General features: G+C 49.4%; 3 protein-coding genes across 3 annotated transcripts; all 3 read left to right on the forward strand.

The window, feature by feature from the left end:
- Nucleotides 1–388: 388 nt before the first annotated feature.
- PV06_02852 (uncharacterized protein) lies at nt 389–2,402 on the forward strand (the record flags this gene model as incomplete). The annotated part of the gene is made up of 2 exons (XM_016403588.1): nt 389–1,132; nt 1,182–2,402. The coding sequence occupies 2 exons, from the start codon at nt 389–391 to the stop codon at nt 2,190–2,192; spliced, it is 1,755 nt and encodes a 584-aa protein (XP_016267485.1). The 3' UTR covers nt 2,193–2,402.
- Nucleotides 2,403–4,129: 1,727 nt separating this feature from the next.
- Nucleotides 4,130–5,137, forward strand: PV06_02853 (uncharacterized protein; the record flags this gene model as incomplete). Its single annotated transcript, XM_016403589.1, has 5 exons — nt 4,130–4,181; nt 4,237–4,641; nt 4,712–4,789; nt 4,847–4,904; nt 4,957–5,137. 5 exons carry the CDS (start codon nt 4,130–4,132, stop codon nt 5,135–5,137), a joined length of 774 nt encoding a protein of 257 aa, XP_016267486.1.
- Nucleotides 5,138–5,879: 742 nt separating this feature from the next.
- On the forward strand, nt 5,880–7,483 carry PV06_02854 (uncharacterized protein; the record flags this gene model as incomplete). Its single annotated transcript, XM_016403590.1, has 2 exons — nt 5,880–6,605; nt 6,671–7,483. 2 exons carry the CDS (start codon nt 5,880–5,882, stop codon nt 7,481–7,483), a joined length of 1,539 nt encoding a protein of 512 aa, XP_016267487.1.
- Nucleotides 7,484–19,379: the final 11,896 nt, after the last annotated feature.

Here is a 19,379-nt window from a genome sequence, read left to right on the forward strand (position 1 = left end):
ACCTCAGTGTTGACACCTGGAACTACTCAGTCCCTTGCAATTACAATACATGGACTATCAAGCCAGTAAAGATCGTGCCAGAGTCGTGTGTGTACGGTGTCACGAACGTAAGGTATGCAACAATCGTTCATTCTCCAAGTCAACGGCAGACTGATTCTCTCCAGATTCGATGCGATGTACAAGATGACCGTGATGGACGCTGCAGTAATTGTCGCAAATCCCAAGCAACTTGTCGGTGAGTGCAGTTCCAGATCTTCCACATCATCTTACTGACTTCTGCTGCAGAATCTTCGAAGGTAGACGAAAACTGCGCCGGCACATGCGCAATCGCGGGGATGATACCAACACTTCGCCAAAGAAAATATTCCCAAATCGTGGAAATTTATCTATGCATACGCTTCGCAGTCCCATCGAACTGACAGCCAGTGAACATGGTAGACCAACATTAGGAGAGTCCGAATCAGAGCCACCAAACGAGCCAACCACGCAACCAGCAAACACGACTGCCGCGAAGAATCATCATCTCAGGCCATTCGACACTTCCATCAACGACACGGCGTATATTGCGGATCACTCAATCCTGCAAGCCCCGGCTGGTGGACATGCCCAAGATGTCCCCGTGGTAGAGCCATCATTTCTGACAGACACTCCAAAGACCCTGGACATGATCCTTCAGGTATCAGAAGCCGATATTCTTCCTCCCCAACCACTTCGCGGAGCTTTGATCGATTCATTCTTCAGATGCCTGGCTGATAGTTTTCCCATGATTGAACGAGACGAACTTGACTCGCCCAGAGCATCGACTCTACTCCAACAAGCTGTTTGCTTCGCGGGCAGTCTTATTCGGCCATCGAGCCCGCAATGGTCACTTGGCGACACAAAGGCATTGTACGACAAAGTCATGCTCTTGATCTCACTTCATTACGAGAGAAATGCCCTCACAGTCCTTAAAGCAATGTGTCTTCTGACTCTTTGGAGTCCCAAATCTCCCAACCGAGTCAGCCTTGTTGGGCCCTGGCATGTGACTGGCTCAGCTTTACGCCTCGCCATACAGATGGGAATGCATTGCAAATCTACATTACTGGGTAAAGCAGATACGAGTTGCCGCCTAAAGATAATCTGGATGCTCCATGTAAGTTGAGCTACTTCCTTTGCCCTTGCGCAACACTAAACCATAGCAGGCCAGCGATTGTGTGCTATCGATGGTCTACGGTCGACCTCCGCTATTGCGCCCGGAGGACCTGGATATTCCAGTTCTGACCAAAGACAACTACAGTGTCCTCACACAGGGGGCACTGGCCTTTATGGCAGATATGACGCTGTCTCGTATCATGGGCGAAATCGCAGAATTCACGTCCAGAAGTCGCCTCTCCTCTGAGCAACAGCAACAATTCCATGAGTCCCTCAAGTCATGGGTGTGCAGCCTTCCTGCTGAGATCAGCCTCTACGCTGAAGGAATCAGGACGCCGTACCACTTTTCCACTTTCGAGGTGCACATAGCGTATCTCGGTACCATTATACTCTTGCAGGTCCTCACACCTGGATCTGGAAAACAGCTGGTATGCTCAATCGCATCGATTATTGCCGCTGTCACGATGGCAGATCTATACGAGGACATTCTTTGCAGAGATCAAGCACCATTTCTCGCTGCGATACACGGTTTCTTTTGCACAGTAGCAGCCATACCCTTACTACAGTACAAACCAGCCTCTCCGGAATGGGAAACAAGACGTGTTGCCAGCTTAGACGTGATTTGCTCTGTTGTAAGCAACCTAGAGAACAAGTTTGGCCTGGCATTCACGGCGAGTCGGAAGATTGCCCAGTTGAAGTCTGACCGAGCAAATGTGATTGAGCCTCAACATTATACAGCCAATGGATCTCCCGGTCCAGGCAACTATAGGCTGGGTACTAGTGAAATGGCTGAATTGGAAGCGCTTTTCCCTTCACTGAACCACTGGTGTCCCGGCCTCGAGACAATAGCTGCAGGTGTAGATGCCGACATCGTGCAGGATTCAATGACACCTACCCTGGATTCCTGGAACATGGACACGGTTCTTGGTGAGCCAAGGTCCATCCTCGATGAACTAGGTGGTCCGTCCGCCTTCATGGACACATTGTTCAACGGTAACGACCTTTTTGACGACATGGCTCTCGAAGATGCAACGGTACACTCGTATGAGTCACGATGTTGATTCTAGGAGTAAATCTCAGGCTTGGTTGCAGCAATGGAGCTGCATTCTGCATGATACAACAACGACAGGGCGTAGCACAGGGTCAAACAGCGGTCGGAGCAAGCTTGAGTAAAACACCCGTTTTCTGATACGATGACTTGTAAGAAGTTGAGGCACATTGCTACGAGACTGAATATCGCTCTACGTGCGTACGTAACGGAGGATCCAGCTAGCATTATTTGTTATCTAACCGCGGAAATTTGAACACAGTGCAAGCGATAAGAGGCAACGGAATCTGAAAAGCTTGTGATTACCCTTCGCACTCGCCTTTCAGATAAGCCATTCTCTTTGGAAGCAATTAGTGGTGATCACAAGCCCTTGACTATGAAACGTTTACATTCGATTGAAGGGTGTGCCCTAGTATTGGCTTCGAAAACACTGTCATCAACATTCCTGACTCAGAGATCATACAGCATTACCGAGGTACAAGTGCTAGCTAATGATACCCGTTGGTCTTCTGGGTCTGGGAAGGTGCCTCCACGGAGTCCAATTCAAGGAAATCCGCCAACTCTGCATAATCACATTGCCATAACCCGCCCGAGGAAGCCGGGTACTGGGATCTGAACCCAATGAGCCGCTGAGCCTTCTTTGTCATGGTCTTCGCGACGTCGCGACTGATTTGAAATGGATATGCTTCTTCCGGGGTGAGGTAACTGAGACTAAAAGTCAGCGCGAGGCCTCTGCGCTTTTCGTCGATGGTTTTATTTGCACCTCCACCGTGCACTGTTTTTCCGGTGATCATCAGAGCGTCGCCGGGGTTCATCAACGCAGGGATGGTGTGCTCAGATCGTCCCATGTCAGTGAAATCTGTCCACTTGTTCGATTTTGGAATGACTCGTGTTGCGCCATTGATCTCCGTGAAGGGAGTAAGTGCGGTGAGGAAATTGATCACAGCTTCAGGACCTTCTGGGCCGAGCAAGTTGAAGACTCTGAACTGGCTCTGGTCGCGATGCAGTCTCTGTTCTTCGTTTCCTGCGTGGATCTCGATAGCTTGAGCCGCTGACATCCAGTACGAGCTGTTGTCCTGGGAGTAGACAATTTCTAGTATGGCGTGTAGGATATCTTTGTTCAAGATATCCTGCCGGAATACCCTGCTGTAGGTGACCAAGTTGGTTAGTCGTTTCGTCTTTTCCCCGTGGAATTCTTTTAATGCTTTGACATCACTAAGAGAGCCGTGTTGGAGAGCCTCGAACGGTGCGTCAATGTCGCTGTTTAGCTGTTCAACCTCGGCAGGGGAGAGAAATTCCTCGATGATGACTCCCCCATACTCTAGCATCAACTCGTGAATCTTTGCCGCACCCACGGATGCCTTCACGCGTGGAATTTCCTTGTCCGTCATATTTAGGATACCCTATCTAGAGGTACAACCCGTGGACAAAGGATATATATGCCTGGATTACTTTGACTCGAGTAAAGCAGTGCAATTTCGAGGGCCGCGCGTCTTGATCGTTTGCAGTCGAGGTGTATGGCATAGATAAAAATATCATTGTCTCATGTAGCAAGCCAAATTACCCGAATTCGACTGAGGTGTGGTTCGAAACCCCAAACTCATATTTGCCGAGTGCCGTCGAACACCCAAGCTAGATGGCCGAAACCGATGCAGAAAATCGTCAAAGAGCCGAGCGGCATCGAAGTTTATTTTAATGAACATGATAGGGTAGAGATAGCCGTCCTGACTTCCTTCGTTGTTTCGTCCAAAGCCTAGACCTAGCTGTACAATAAAGGATTCATCCTTTTTAACACGGATCAGTAGAGTCATCTAAAACGCGAGAAACTAGCAGATGCATTGTTAAGCCTTTGAAAGCCCGCTGATTGGAGGAAGTGCTGTCCATCTCTGGTTTCTGGTTCATTTGTCGCATACAACACTCTCGTCCTTCAAGATTTTTGTTGCCTTGATCATGTCTCGCCCTTTACAGGGAAAAGTTGCTATCGTCACGGGAGGCTCGCGAGGTGAGTATAGAGGAATGCAAGACACGAAAGGGCCAATCCTAATAATACTACCAAGGGATCGGCGCTGAGATTTCAAAAGAGCTGGCACGGAGAGGGGCTTCCGTCGCTCTGACTTATGTTTCATCACCTAAGGGAGCACAGGCAACAATCTCTCAGATCGAGTCCGAGTCCGGTGGGAGTGTGCAAGCCATTGCTATACAAGCCGACTGCGCTGAACCGACGACGGCGGCTCCAAGACTGGTAGCAGAGGTGGTCAAGAAATTCGGAAGTCGGATCGACATTATAGTCAACAATGCTGCAAACGGGAGTGATCAAACACTGAATGAAGTCGACCGCGAGATATTCGACACAATGTTTCACACAAATGTCCTCTTCCCGTTGCTGCTGGTCAAGGAGAGTGTACAGTACTTGAGCAAAGGAAGCCGCATCGTCAACATTTCCTCGTCTGGAGCGCGATCACGTACGTGGTTTTTCTTGCCTTTCCCACGAATCCAGGTAAGGTCAGGTACTAATCAGTCACTTCTCTGTAGCCATGCCGTACTCGATTCTCTACTCGGCAACCAAAGCTGCTTTGGAAAGTATCACAAGAACACTAGCGGCACAGCTCGGTATGTATATATCGTCGTCAATCACGTGGTATCTCTGACCAGCCTTTGTTATTTCAGGTGAATCGCACGAGACTACAGTCAACGCTGTCAATCCTGGACCAGTCAAGACTGACATGTAAGAATGTACATGCGTGCGTGAGAGGATCTGTAGACTAACGATAGAATAGGTGGAATGCGACCGATAGTGTTGAGGATGTTGAAAAGCCCATCATCCAGCGAACCCTAGCTGCGAAACGCATCGGTCTCGTGGACGATATTGCACCCATTGTGGCATTCCTGTGTGACCCCAGTGCCAGATGGGTCACGGCCAACGTCACTTGCGCAAATGGAGGGTTGATCATGCTTTGAATGTGAGCCCGCTTTGGCATACTTGCGTGCATGTAGCGGACAGTACAGTGTGCAAAGGGCCATACCAGTTTCCGTGGTAGAGGGAGAGACAGGAATCGTGCACAGTATTTTGAAATCTTCGTATTCCTACTAGGTCATATCTATGTCGACTGTATTGTAACTGTGGGAGATTTCTTCCGACAAATATGCCCTGGCCAAGAGATGAATGTAACCTTTCGATATCTCACCAATCTTCACAGGACTTACAGTAGACATGGTAGGGATATCACTTCTCACCTACCAGGATCATCCGTAGGGGCCTTATCATCTTATCGCAGGCTACAATATCTTATCTAACCGCCAATCTGGTTACTTTCGGTATAGTCTAATGTCAGCTCGGAAGGAATTGCCACCCCCGCACTTTTCCCTGAATCTCGACCTGTCCTACGGAGTAGTTACATAATAGGTACCCGAGTGATTCGTGCGCCCCCTTGCACCGGAATTGTCATCTTCATTCTACGGATTCAAAGGAAGCTCTGGATGCTACCCGGACTCACTTGACCCGATGGCTCCTACGTGCGCTCACCTGGACTGAAGCACAGTGAGTACTCAAATCAGTACTTTTCAGCGTCGATATCTTGAACATCATCTAAGGCTTATCAGAACAACGAACCAGTCATCCTCATCGCTGGCCTCCCCTACCAATTGTGATCATAGAGGCGAACACTCACTGGGATTGCCACCACAGCAACAAACATCTACAATGGGGGACAAACAGCCCTACAAGCCACCCAATCAAGCCCGATATCCAAAGGCCATTCGACCTCGTTTCTTGCGAAGCAAGTCAGGATGCCTTGGCTGTAGGATTCGACGCAAGAAGTGTGACGAGCAGAAACCGGCCTGCAAAAGCTGCCAAAAACAGCAGCTTATCTGTGCCTGGCCGAATGGTGATCATGACATCCCACAGTCGCACGGATTTGCGTGGCAAATCAACCTGAAAGCAGGGGGAAGGGTCTCGAAAACGCCCATATCAGTCAGCAAGCCCTGTGCTCGTCAGGTCCCGCCGCATGAGACCTCTCAAAATATAATAAGGGATGCTTCTAGAGATCACGATGTCATTTGCGATCTCGGATGGCCTGGTGTTCCGATCAGTTTGCAGGGTTCCAATCACTTCCACATGCTCATCGAACACTATGTCAAAATTACTAGCCACGTATTGACTGGTCGTGAAAATCACACAAATCCATTCTTGTCCCCGACCCTCGAGTTAGCTGCTGCAGATAACTTGGTTATGCACGCTGTGCTAGCCGTCAGTGGGATCCATTGCCAGCATGTAACCAAGGATCCGGATGTGCTAGTGACGACTTACAAGCACTACGGAACCGTTCTCAAAGGACTCAAGTACGCATTGACACACTGGGTCGAGAGAACCTCACCCGAGAAATCGCTGAGTCTTCTCTTGGTGGCTATTCTCATGTGCATGTATGAGGTAGGCTACCCCACTACAGCCGTCGAGATATGCCAGTCTAATTGATCTGACATTATTCTACATAGGCTCTGGGAGGTAATGACAATGGCGCCATGTCGCTCCACGTGAGAGCTGCACGTGAATTCTGCTCACATCTCATCACGAGAGAACCGATGGCAAGGAGTTTACCGCTTGCCGGAATACTCTTTGAAGCTTACGCCTATTTTGCAGCCCTTTCCCATTTAGAACGACGAGCACTCGAGTTGATGCCGGATCAAGATCCGATTATTTCAGATATTGACTGCATCAAAACGTATCAAACTTTCGGCTCTTATATGGGCTGCGCGTATCAGCTTTACGAGCTGATCCCTACCATCTCTCGATTGGTCCTGTATGAAAAGCGAAGCATCTCTCGAAACGACGATCCAAAATTGCAAGCTCTCTACGAGGACACGAAGAGAGCTGTCGCTGACTGGACACCCGATGAACATCAAGCACACAATTATGCTGAAACAATGGCGGGCATGATTGTGCAGAAAACGTTGCTCATGCTTCTTCACGAATGTCGCATTGTAGAAGGTCAAGGCCCTCAGCATGTCATGCGAGACATTCAACCCCTCATTGAAGAGACCATGTCGCTCGCCGAAATTATTAGTAAAGAGCCGGTAAGCTGCGTCCTCGCATGGCCCATGATGATTACAGGCTCGATGATGGTTGAAAAAAGGCAACGTCACCGTTTACTGAGTCTCTTTGGAACTCACCCCACCCACACCGCGCTCGCGGAGCAGACAGTCCGGCTGCTCAACCTGGTCTGGGAAGATGATGACAAAAGTGTGTTCGGGATCACTGGTCTCGGGACCGTTGCTAAACAACACAAGACATATATGTGTTATGCGTGACTTTAGACTAGCTTCTGGCATATCCGGGCCGCACATTGTAACGAAATACTTATATATGATGAAACAATGGTTGATGTCAAATAAGATTGACTGGTAGCTACCCAAGAATTCTGCCAACGACGGGAATAATTTAACGTAACATGTTCTGGACGAGTCCGGCAATCGCTTAACCCTTTGTCTAGTCGAGCACACCCACCCCCACAACTAGATAACAACTCTGCCCCCATTGTTTTCCAGTCTCAGTGTACGCCCGTCTTTTGTCTTTGTTTCAGCTGACCTCAGTCGCACCTCGAGATTTAGCCGAGGGACGTACGAACCAATCAATGGTGGCTGCTAAAAGGACTCCCACCACCACTACAGAGGCCCAATTCATGTACGCTGGCTTGACAGGGAGATAAAGAGGGAAACAAAGCCATACGCTGATGAAAAGGCACCATATAAGAGCAACGTAGATAATCGGAGTGCCGAATCCACGAAGGTTCAACCATCTCTGGGAAGGCAGATAATCCCGACCTCTGTAGAGGGCACAGCCAAAGGTCAATGAGTAGCTGACTGTTCCGAGAACAACGGCACCCCCTAGTATTGCATTCAGTGCTGTCAGAGAGCCGAGCTGGATCGCACCCAACGCGAGCACGAGAAATAGATTGACTACCATGGCGTTGCAGGGAAGACTATCGGTGGCTGACAGTTTTGACGTCCAGTTGGAAAAGGGGAACTGATTCTCTCGTGACAAAGACCAGTAAAGCCGGCTCCAGCTGGTGAATGTTGAGACATTGGCGATGTAGAAGCTTAGGATGACGCCGATGGTGCCAATCGTTGCGAGAGCGTTGGAACGACATGAGTCGAACAAGAGTTGGATGATCGGCTGATGTCCCACTGGCGCCAGGAGATTCTCCGGCTTGGTTATACAGAATGAATACACAATTGTCATGACGAATCCAGTTATGGCACTGATGACAGATGATCCGATGATGACCTGTGGGACCTGCTTCGTTGGCCGGTCAAGCTCGTCCGTGATGTGCGTGATGGCGACAAATCCGCTGACGCACAGAACAGACGGTAACAGGGCGAGGAAGAAGACGACGCCGTTAGATGACCAGCCAGATTCGTTGACCACGTCCACAAAAACCTCGTGGGCAGGGGGCTTGGGAGTAGCTCGGACGAGAAGGCTGACGAGGATGAAGATTGCTGTAACATTGATCACTCCAAACGCGGCGATCAAGGTCGGGCCCAACGCGTGAAAGATGTATGGGAGATTGATCACAAAGCCTGCCACAGCCCAGGCACAGTAGACGAGATAGTATTGCCACTGGGGTGGCATATATCCTGGGTTAAGTGCCATTGCAAGCCCAAGTGTGAGCTGAGCCAGGTAGAGATCAGAAGCGATGGCGATGAACCACCATGTTGCCGTTGTTGTCCAGCCCACAAGAAAACCGAAGAACTTTGCGCATTTTGTAGGAGCAAGATGCTGAACCCAGTATGCCGGCCCTTGTAGAGTGAGAGATGTCAGTAACGTTGGTCACGGCTTTAGCCAGCCAGATAGTTGGGAAGAATGCTATGAGCGAGAGGGGGAATGAACAGAATGAGTAATTGAGGCTACAGGCTTCTGACCTGAAGAATGCGGGATCGAGGAAGCAATCTCTGCCACCGCTAACCCAAGAATCAATTGGAAGAATGAACCAAACAGGAATGCCCAGATATAGTATGGCGATCCTCCGAGACCAATCACAAGAGACAAATAGGCCCCAATGGCGAGAGGTGTGCATGTGATGGAAAAGTTCATGGCCAGAGAATGCCAGAGGTTGAAATGGACTTTTGGCTGGACTTCGCCCATGATTTCGCCGTCACCGCTTGGTTGAGTATCATTTTCAGTCCAAGTCATGATATCCTGCTTGCTCATATTGGGTTGGTCCATCGCTGAATTGATATGTCGAGTTTGTGCGGTGAAAGGGATCAGTGTGGCGAGTCATGGGGTATTTCTACGAGGCATACATGTTCTCTCACGATCTCTTTATACCATTAACCTGGAAGGAGACCAGCTAGCCATCATGGCATCCTAGAAGATGAGTGAGAGGACTTCGTATTAACGGCTCAAAGAACCAATCGGCAATCTGTCTCCCCGCAAAAGAAACCGACGTGCCGCACTGGCCACCAGAATGAGCCGTGAGCTAAATGGGCATCTACCAAACCAGGATACGCGGTCGGAAATCACATCTGGACCGATCCCTTCAGTCTGGCGAACGCTATGTGGTCAATCCCCAATCTTGGTTGCTGATCGTTATCTAACCGCCATCTCGGAAACTCTACGTTACAAGCTGGCCCTATGATGCGGGGAGACTCGCGAGGTGGGGTACTTTGTGGTGAACACACCCCGCCAACCGCTCCTTTGAAACAGTTAGATACACATATAAGAATATAATGATAGCAGAGATGAGTGAGAAACAACAACTTTATCATACCAGATCTGTTCTTGGCTCCGAACTTGTTCTACCATCCTCATTGTAAACCATGGATTCTATTATCGCTATCTGGCCCGCCGTCGTGGTGGGAATTAGTGTTACATACATCTTGGGATATATCTGGCGCGAGATTCATCATGCACGACGAGCACGTCAGTTAGGATGCAAACCAGCTTTTGTACGACCCAGCAGATTGCCTTTCGGCATTGATATTATGCTTCGCTATATGAGATCTACTGAGGCACAAAACCAACAAAATGACGACCTCGTCGTCTACGATGAACTTGATCAGCGCCCTACATGGTATCAGAACATACTAGGCAACTGGCACCATGTGACCGTGGACCCGAAGAATGTGCAAGCGATACTGGCAACACAGTTCAATAATTTTGAGCTTGGTCCTCTGCGCTCCGGGGTGTTCAGCCCATTCATCGGAAAAGGCATTTTCACTAGCGATGGCAAAGAATGGTATGTTGAATATGATCCCTCTCACCGTCCACGAGTTTCATGCTTATGTGAAGACCCAGGTCGCACTCCCGAGGGCTTTTGAGGCCCCAATTTACGCGAGCACAGGTTGCTGACTTGGCTTTGGAAGAGACTCATGTCCAAGCCCTCTTCGACTGTTTGCCAGTGAACCCAGACTCATGGACTGCCACGGTCGATCTTGCTCCTCTGTTTTTCCGCCTAACACTTGACTCAGCCACGGAATTCCTCTTCGGGCAAAGCGTGCACTCTCAGAAAGCTGCCACAATGATAGCGACGAAAGAAACTGGTCAGCAAGAACTCGAATGGGCATCCTTCGGGCAATGTTTTGACAATGCCAACTTGGGGGTGTGTTATCGTTCTCGCTTAATGGACCTATACTACCTTTACTCGCCTCTGTCATTCCGCAGGAATTGTCGCGAGGTCCACCGATTTGCAGATTACTACGTGAGACGAGCTCTGGAATCGGACATGTCATCGAGCAACGACGCAGAGAAGGTGGCCACGAAGCAACACACCTATGTCTTTCTGGACGAGCTCGTGAAAGTGACAAAAGACCCCCAAGAACTCCGAGGTCAGCTTTTGAATATTCTACTTGGTAAGTTGGCTTACTTCCCTCCTTTGATGCAAGAAAACTCTCCTCGAGGTCTTTCACTTTTCGCTGACTTGACTATTGGAGCTGGCCGAGATACAACCGCGGGCTTACTCGGGTGGACATTCTACCTCCTCGCTCGAAACCCAGAGATCTACACTATCCTTCGCAAAGCCATTATCGATCATTTTGGCGCATACCCTTCCACAGAAAACATCTCCTTTGAGACTCTCAAATCATGTACGTATCTACAAAACGTCATGTCAGAGGTCCTACGTCTTCATCCAATCGTGCCAGAGAACAGTCGACGTGCCGTCAGAGATACAACACTTCCACGGGGCGGCGGTGTGGACGGTACTTCGCCAGTGTACATTCGTAAAGGCTCGGAGGTGGCCTACAATGTGCATATCATGCATCGACGTACAGATATCTGGGGGCCTGATGCCCATGAGTTCAAACCTGAGAGATGGAATCATCGCAAGACTGGGTGGGAGTATCTCCCTTTCAATGGCGGACCACGAATCTGCCTAGGCCAACAATTTGCTCTGACTGAAGCTGGCTATGTTATTGCCAGAATTGTGCAAAGGTTTGATCAAATCGAAAGCATGGACACAGAAGCGATCACACGGCATCGTTATACAGTGACCACATCACCCGTTAACACGCTTGTGAGATTGCACAATGCTGTATCATTAAAGTGAAAAGGATAGTTAAGTTATTTAGTAGATCAAGAGAGTGCTCTATCCGCAAATATGGGTCTAGATTGTGTCGCGAAAAGGGTTCCGGCCCGCGGACCGATTTTCCAGAAGTCCATTGATCGTGGTTATAACTGTGTCTTTGAGCCTTTAGTAGTCTCGGCTAAGGGCCTTATCGACCAAACCATCTGCAAATGACTATGCCATAAGTTACAGCTCTCCCGAGAACCGATGTAGAAGCAAGGCTTCAAATTTTCTGATGAGCTGACTCTGAATCTAACTTACCGTGGAAAACAATAAAAAATGTCTCGCACGAAGCCATTCAAGATAGCAATAGTGGGCGGTGGCCTTGGTGGTCTTGCATTGGCGATCGGACTTCACCGACGAGGAGTTCCAATACATGTGTACGAATCCGCGCCAGAGTTTTCCGAGATTGGAGCAGGACTCACATTCGCGACCAATGCCATCCGCGCTCTTGGCCTAATTGATCCTGATCTCGTGGTCGGGTTTCGCAAACACTTCAAGAAAAATCCGCCAGGATTCTTCATGAACATTCGCTTTGCTGTGAACCCCAAGCCTGGAAATGAAGGTCAAAACGACTACAAAATGGGCGATCTCTTGTACGAGCTTCGGGACGACGAAGAATGTGGGTATATTCATCGAGCAAGACTCTTAGAGGTTATGGTTGGTCTGCTCCCTCCGAATCTCTGTTCCTTCCGGAAAACTTTGGTCGACATTGAAGAGCTTTCACGGGCTGAAGGAGACGGAGTGAATCTGGTTTTCTCTGATGGTACCAATGCCAAAGCCGATGCTGTTATAGGCTGTGACGGTATTAAGAGCTTAACTAGAGCAAAGATTGCTGGGAAGGAGATCCCGCCTCGTTTCACAGGCGACGTTGTGTATCGGCACATGTTTCCGATTGAAACTGTTGTTGAAGCGCTCGGTGAGGAACGTGCTCATGTTCCTCACTTACTTTTCAGTTATGGGACAGTGATGGTTCACTATCCAGTTGGCGACGGGTCCATGGTCAACATGGTGGCAATTCACGCCACTGGTGCTGATGAATGGGAAGGAGGTGGAGATTGGGTAAAGCCCGTCAGCAAGGAAAAAGTTTTAGGAGCATTGAAAGATTGGGATCCTGCAATCCTTCGATTGATGAGTGGCATGCCAGATTTCAAGGAGTGGGCCTTGTTTGACTGCGCTCACGGAGAGAAATACTATCGCGGTCGTCTCTGCATATTGGGTGATGCAGCACACGCCGCAACGCCGCACAATGGAGGGGGGGCAGGTATGGCCATGGAAGACGCCTATGCTTTGAGCCAGGTAATCAGCCGTGTCTCGAATGCGCATGAATTGGAGTATGCCTTCGAGATATATGATTCTATTCGACGGCAACGGACGCAGAGATTCGTGCACAATGGGAGATCAAGTGGGAAAACGTGGCAGCTGAGGGATGACTACGCAAAGGATGTTCCATCAAAGCTTAAGGAACAACTTGACGCGAAGTTCAAATGGATATGGTACCACGACTTGAAGGCTGAAACCGACCAAGCATTGGCACAGATATCATTTGGAAAGGGAGCATCGTTGTAGGGAATAGAGATACCCCTGAGTGATCTTGGATAGTCATTGGTCTGCAATAAACTCTGCCAAAAACAATTGAACTCTCGGGTTATTATTCTCAGGATTCTATATCGTGAGGCGCCCTCCTTTATTGTAATAACCGTTTGCCTTGGAACTACCAACAAAGGATTCTGCTACGTATTAGTCATTGAATCGTGAGATAGAGATTAAGAAAGCCAAATATTAATGGGGCACATAACGTAGTAAAGACATTGGGATCTCTCTTCTTGCTCAGAATGTAGTCCGGAATTACATCAATATCATGTAGCTAGAAGAGGAAACAAGGAAGGTCTCGATTGAAGTGAATACTGTTATGGCAAGAATAATTCTAGCCTAGAACACCCATGCCGGGCTTCGACTTATGCTCTTGCTATCACGGGCCTTGGACTTGAATCTAGTTCCTTCTGCTTCTGTTGAATCATACTAGCTTAGAGTCAGTATCTCCATTCAGCGTTTGTTATCTTAAAACCCGACAAACCTGAAATTTTTGTCCACTGCTTGGCGAAAATACTCTGCAACAGTCACTGGAGGACTTAATACAGGGTGGTTAGTGGATAGGTTTCTTTATATGGCTATTGCTGACTTACTATTTCTTCTTTGGACCTTGCAGAACGTAGTCCTTGCGGCTTTGGTTGAAATAGGCAATAGAGTATCGAGATGGCGACGCCCCAGTGTCCTTGGCTCGCACCCGGTGGAAATTTGACTTCAATCGATCGTCCGACCATGCCACTGGATCATGTTAGTAGCCCATGTATAGAATAGTTCACCTTTAACCTACTCAGCATGTCACCAATGTTGACCACAATAGGTCCAGTCTTCGCTGGCAGCGGAGTGAAGATATCTCCAGAAGCAAAACTTGTTGAAGACTCTCTTCCCGGGCAGATCTCGAGACCATCCTCATTGTCCCGCTGGAATAGTAGCGTCAGACAGCCAATATCAGTGTGAGACCCAGCTCTCCAGGTGCCAGCTCCGCCGTTGGTAGGTGGGTAATGGATAAGGCGAAGTTGGGTTAAAGAGTCTGGTTTCGTCGGGTCATTAGCGATGTGGAAGTAGTCTTCCGAAAAGCCAAGAGCGGTTGCAAAGCAAGATACTGGCTAATTAGTATTCTAATCAATACATATGGTTCAAGGTACTTTGTTGCTTACAAACATCGTCGGATATCTTTGCACACTTCTCAATAAAGGCTGTGGTTGTGCTGCGAAAATTGGGAACATCTTCATCGCTGGGCCACTCAGAGTTTCTTTGAAGCCACAAAGACTCTTTCTCGTCGTACACTCCGGTGCTTGGTCGTAACTGGGCCTGAGAAAGGTATCTTGTCAAAAACGTTCACTTCAGAAGAGACGTATCCTACCTTATATTCCCAACCATTATTCGTTTCTTTGCTGTGTGGAATTTTCTTCTTCACATCGGGTGGTAGATCGAAGAAGGCTTTTGAAATCGCAAATTGAGCTTCAATTTCGTTGACTTCAATCCCATGATCCACCAGTGTCATGAATCCAGCCGTTTCAGCGGCGTGTACAAGTTGATGAGTGATCTCATCTCTGCGCTGCTCAAAATCTACCGAAGGAATTAGCAGCTAATTTATTCAAAGTTGAGATTATACTGTCTGACCCTTCAAGGAAATGACTGGCACGAGACGGTCTGCCATATTGTACTAACAGTGGGATTAATTAGAAGGAGTACTTCTTACAAACCTCGAAATGATAGTTGAGAATAGGTATTACAAGCACGTGAGGAAGGTATAAATAAATATGTTGGAGGTTTTATCAATCCTTGGGAAAAAAGAAGTGCATATTCAGTCACCTTTACATTTGTGCCCGTGAATAGGACTATTCATGTAAATCGCCCGCCGAATGCACTCGTTTTCACAGGCTCAGTGCGGACCGCGATAGGCCTTATTATTTGGAGCTAATCCTGGCAAATTATAGGCTGCGGGCCGTGGACTCCGCAAAATGACTCCAGTCCAAGTTTGAATCCTCCAAGCGATCTGCATAGGTATTGTGAGTTATTGGGCTAAAGCTATGGGGGGCCCTAGAGGGTTGTACAGGGAACAAGGACGGGAAAACTATTAGGCGTTACTGCACGATGTCTTGGCCGTCTGTGATCACTTGAAATGAGCATTTAGATCAATCGATAGCTGGTTGAACCGTTGAAGGCATGTTCGCTTGCGCGACTACTGTTATGGGTTCTACCAGATCTGCTGTCAGTGGTCGTAGCAGACAGTTGTTTTAACAACTTTCAAATGGCCTCACAGCATTAGCCGCTATCAAGGACGACTCGGTTTTGATCATCAAAGGAGGGACTCTCCGCTCATAGGAAGGGACGGAAGAGTCCTCGAGATGATATCCAGTATTTGACGAGGCTTTCCGTGATGGTACGAACTGCTGGAAGAGACGACATTGGAGTAATCCCAGAAAAGCCTTTCCTATCGAAACCCTCTGCCGACCTTCAGCGCCTCTTAACTGAGTCGAACGATGGATAACAGATAGTAAGCAGATGGAGCGCGAATGCGGATCACGAGGCAAGCTTCCCCAGGTATACCTGAAGTCTTCCCCCGAAGGGGTAGACACATTCCCTAGGCCTTTAACCGACCCCCTGGACCGGTGTTGGCCTGGGCACGTCGGAGTAACCCAACCAAAAGAAAGGGGAGCCCGGAATTGCAAGGTTAGAAGACGTCACGAATTCATTGTGTCACTGTTGGTCGAAGAGGATAAACTATGCGCAGAACTGGAAGTGAACAACGTGAATACGTATGCGTTATTCACATTTATTCATTGATCCGGGGCTCTACAAATCACACCTTCGTGTTTGTTTATAACAATACTCTGATAGTGATTGCAGTGTCAAGATTGTGGTAGACTTATGAGTCCTTCCAAGGTATATCAACTGGTTAGCATCTAACGTGCAAGGTATGTAGCCGCTTAAGAGATGGAAGAAGATCTCCAAGGGAGTCCATTTTAGTGAAACGGCCTGTCAATCTTGCCGGATGGTTGATTTCGTAGTGGCCGTGAGGGTCAGGCGGGGGTCTAGATTAGGTCGCACTTCGTCCGTTCTTTGTTTCGAGGCCGCGTTGATAGCACAAGTCATGACCTGCAGCATGTACTCGTTCTACACAGGTGTAAGTGCGTTGCCGAAAGGACACCAAGATTGGAGGCCCTGTAGCTGGAGTGACGAATGACTGGCGGACTTCAGCTGTTAAGAGGCCCTTTTGGAGAGGTGTGAGCACCTAGAAAGGTTATTGCCGAGGTGATAGAGGCCACCGAAATTAAACTCGTTATTAGGCTTCCAAATTGAACTATCCACGTTAGCCACGGGCCCAGCACCCGAACTTCATTAGTTTTCAAGTCAATTGTCGTCAAGGAGCATTAAAACCGTCCTCCTCGTGATGAACGAAGCACGTGTCTGGATGTGTTTGAAACATGATAATATGCGAGCGGTCTGGTTGGCTGAAGATAACCCAGGGAATATCTGGTCTAGACTACCAGGAGTTTAAGAATCTCCGGAGATTGGCGGTCTAGATACGGCTTGCTCAGACAAGTGACCGCCCTCGTTTCCCGGATCCGTTACAGCAAAAATATGCGAAGCAGCTGATTGGCTGGAGCACCATTGTGCGCCCATTCGGTATCAACCTCGCAACTCTATCCTTACGATGAGTTAGAGTTGTCGGCGCAACTGAAGGCCCCGCCTGCAGTCTGTCTTTAGCACCTGTAACAACAAAGCACCTGCTAGTGGTGAGGAGAAGCGGGAAGGGTGGCTCACCAATAATACCCTGGGCGTAAGCATCGATGATTGACCTGATGGTGCCGTATGTGCCCGCAACGGTCAGGAAGGCTCCAATCAAGGCTACCACAATATGCATCACCCACGCGAGCTGCTGCAGGAAGGTGCCCTTGCGCCAGTGGTTGAAGTCGTGCAGCCAGAAGATTGGGGGAAAGATGATGCACAGCGGCGCGAAGCAGACGGACCCCATCAACGAGAGCAGGTAGTTGAGGATGGGAACGGCTTCGTAGATGATGAAGGCGATCGTAGCCAGGCCAAAAGTGAGACCACTAAGTCCAGAAGACACAAATGTCAGTCCAAGAGCATACTTTCCTTTCTCTTGTGGGAATCACGAGGGAGGGGTGTTTGCAACTCACAGCCAAATGGACCAGTGTACAACGCTGTTGGACTGCAGGTGCACCGAGTCTCGAAGGAGTCGAACGAAGATGTATTTTGCTGCAATGTGAAGGTAGACAATCGTGCTAGCAAACAGTCCGGGCAGGGCAATGCCATATGCAATCATCTTGATGGTTTGTCCGGCGCTGCCCAGAGCCGGACTGGCCACCCATTGTCCGCACCAGGCGTAGACGACCAGACTGAAAGTGAGATAGCTGGAGTTGACCATGGCCTGCGCTGCGTAGATGGCCTTCTTGTAATCCTTGGGGTTCCTCATCTCTGATATGACCGGAACAAAGGCGGAGGCGCCAGCCGACGCGACGAAGATACTGCTGCAGGAGGTGACACCCTCGAGGAAGCTCGGGTGTCCAATGACCCGGTAGCCCAGCTCAAACGGTCCGGTCGGAGGAGCAGCGGCAGGACGGTCGCGTGTGGTCACAGCGACACTATTAGTCGCCTCCGTCAGCATTATCATCTCCCACAACCGTCCTTGGAGGATTGATACTTACACGACGATGAATGTTGCCACAAACAGACTGATGAAGCCAACCCACATAATATAGCCCACCCTGGCAAGCTTTCTGATACTGGCGCCCCCGGCCGCCGCAACCATGGCCAGGAAACCCCACCACACGGTACAGGCGGCATGATGGCTCAGAGCATTGATGCCTGTGGACACACCAACGAGACCGGCCGACACGCACAGCACGTTGCCGATAATGAATAGTGCGCCCGTAAGCTCCTTGAACCAGATGCCGCCAACGCGATAAGCCATCTCGACCTGGGTGTGGATGCCGGGATGGCGGTTTCGGTAGGCCCCAAGCAAGACGGCTGAGTACGTGTTGTAGGCTCCCCATGCGCAGATGAGGAGTGCACCGGGAAGAGCGCCGACAATGTATAGGACTGTTGGCAAGTTCAAGACCCCCAGAGCAAATTGGACTACAGGTTTGTTGTGTCAGTGTCCAACTTCTATTTCGCTCGCTCACAACGGCATTCGAGGAGAAGAGGGGGAGCGTACTTTTCAGAAGGATTATCGAGGCATGAGGCCAGCCAACAGTGCGAAAGTCGACAGCATCGTCTGACTTCTTAAAGACCTCAAAGTCGTCGTTGCCGGGAGCTTTCAGATCCTCGTAGTCGCTCATGGTCTCTGCAGCCGGGATGCCGATGGGTTGTATGGCTTCAGACTTCTCGGCCATGTTTGCGAAATGATTGTGGTTTGCACCGAAAGCAGCAACAGGACTTTTGGTACTGATTTGGGCGTTATTTCAATCCCGGCGACTTGGGAGAACTCAGAAAGAGGTGATGCTGAAGATGCAGTGGAGACATGGATGACCAGACAGGTATATGTAGCTAGAGTCATAGGAAGCCGCGCAGTTCGCCGTTGGGCACGCCCTAAAGTGTCTATCAGGAGCCAAGTCAAGATGCCCCGCGAAGTCTAGAAGGTGTTTGCGGAGTAAGTTTGCTGCCCGCCCTCACTGAAACGGACGTTCACGATTGGCTGATAGACCAATCCCTTATCCCGCTGGGGTCACTAGGCGAGTCCTGGCCATCGATTCTATCAAGGCACCTTTCCTGCGTATCTCGGCTATGGCACCGGCCCGCGACCCATTACCTTGCAACATCTACCCAGAATGCGAGTCGTCTCATTGGTTCGCATTTCCTGGGGCTATGTGTCTCCTATCGCGCGTCAAGAAAATCAAAGAGGACTATCGCAGCCTTCCTTCTTGGACAGGGTCTGTTGAACTGTACTTACATTTGGGTCAACCACCAGGGACGACTGCTGCAATCTGTTTGAGCTCACGCGCGAACTCACAGCCACCATGATCGATCCGCAAGGCTCCATACCGAAAACATGCAGAGCAGGTGTGGTGGTGAACGAGGGGCCCGAC

This window comes from Exophiala oligosperma, assembly GCF_000835515.1.
Source record: "Exophiala oligosperma strain CBS 72588 unplaced genomic scaffold supercont1.2, whole genome shotgun sequence".
NCBI classification, from domain to species: Eukaryota; Fungi; Ascomycota; class Eurotiomycetes; order Chaetothyriales; family Herpotrichiellaceae; genus Exophiala; species Exophiala oligosperma.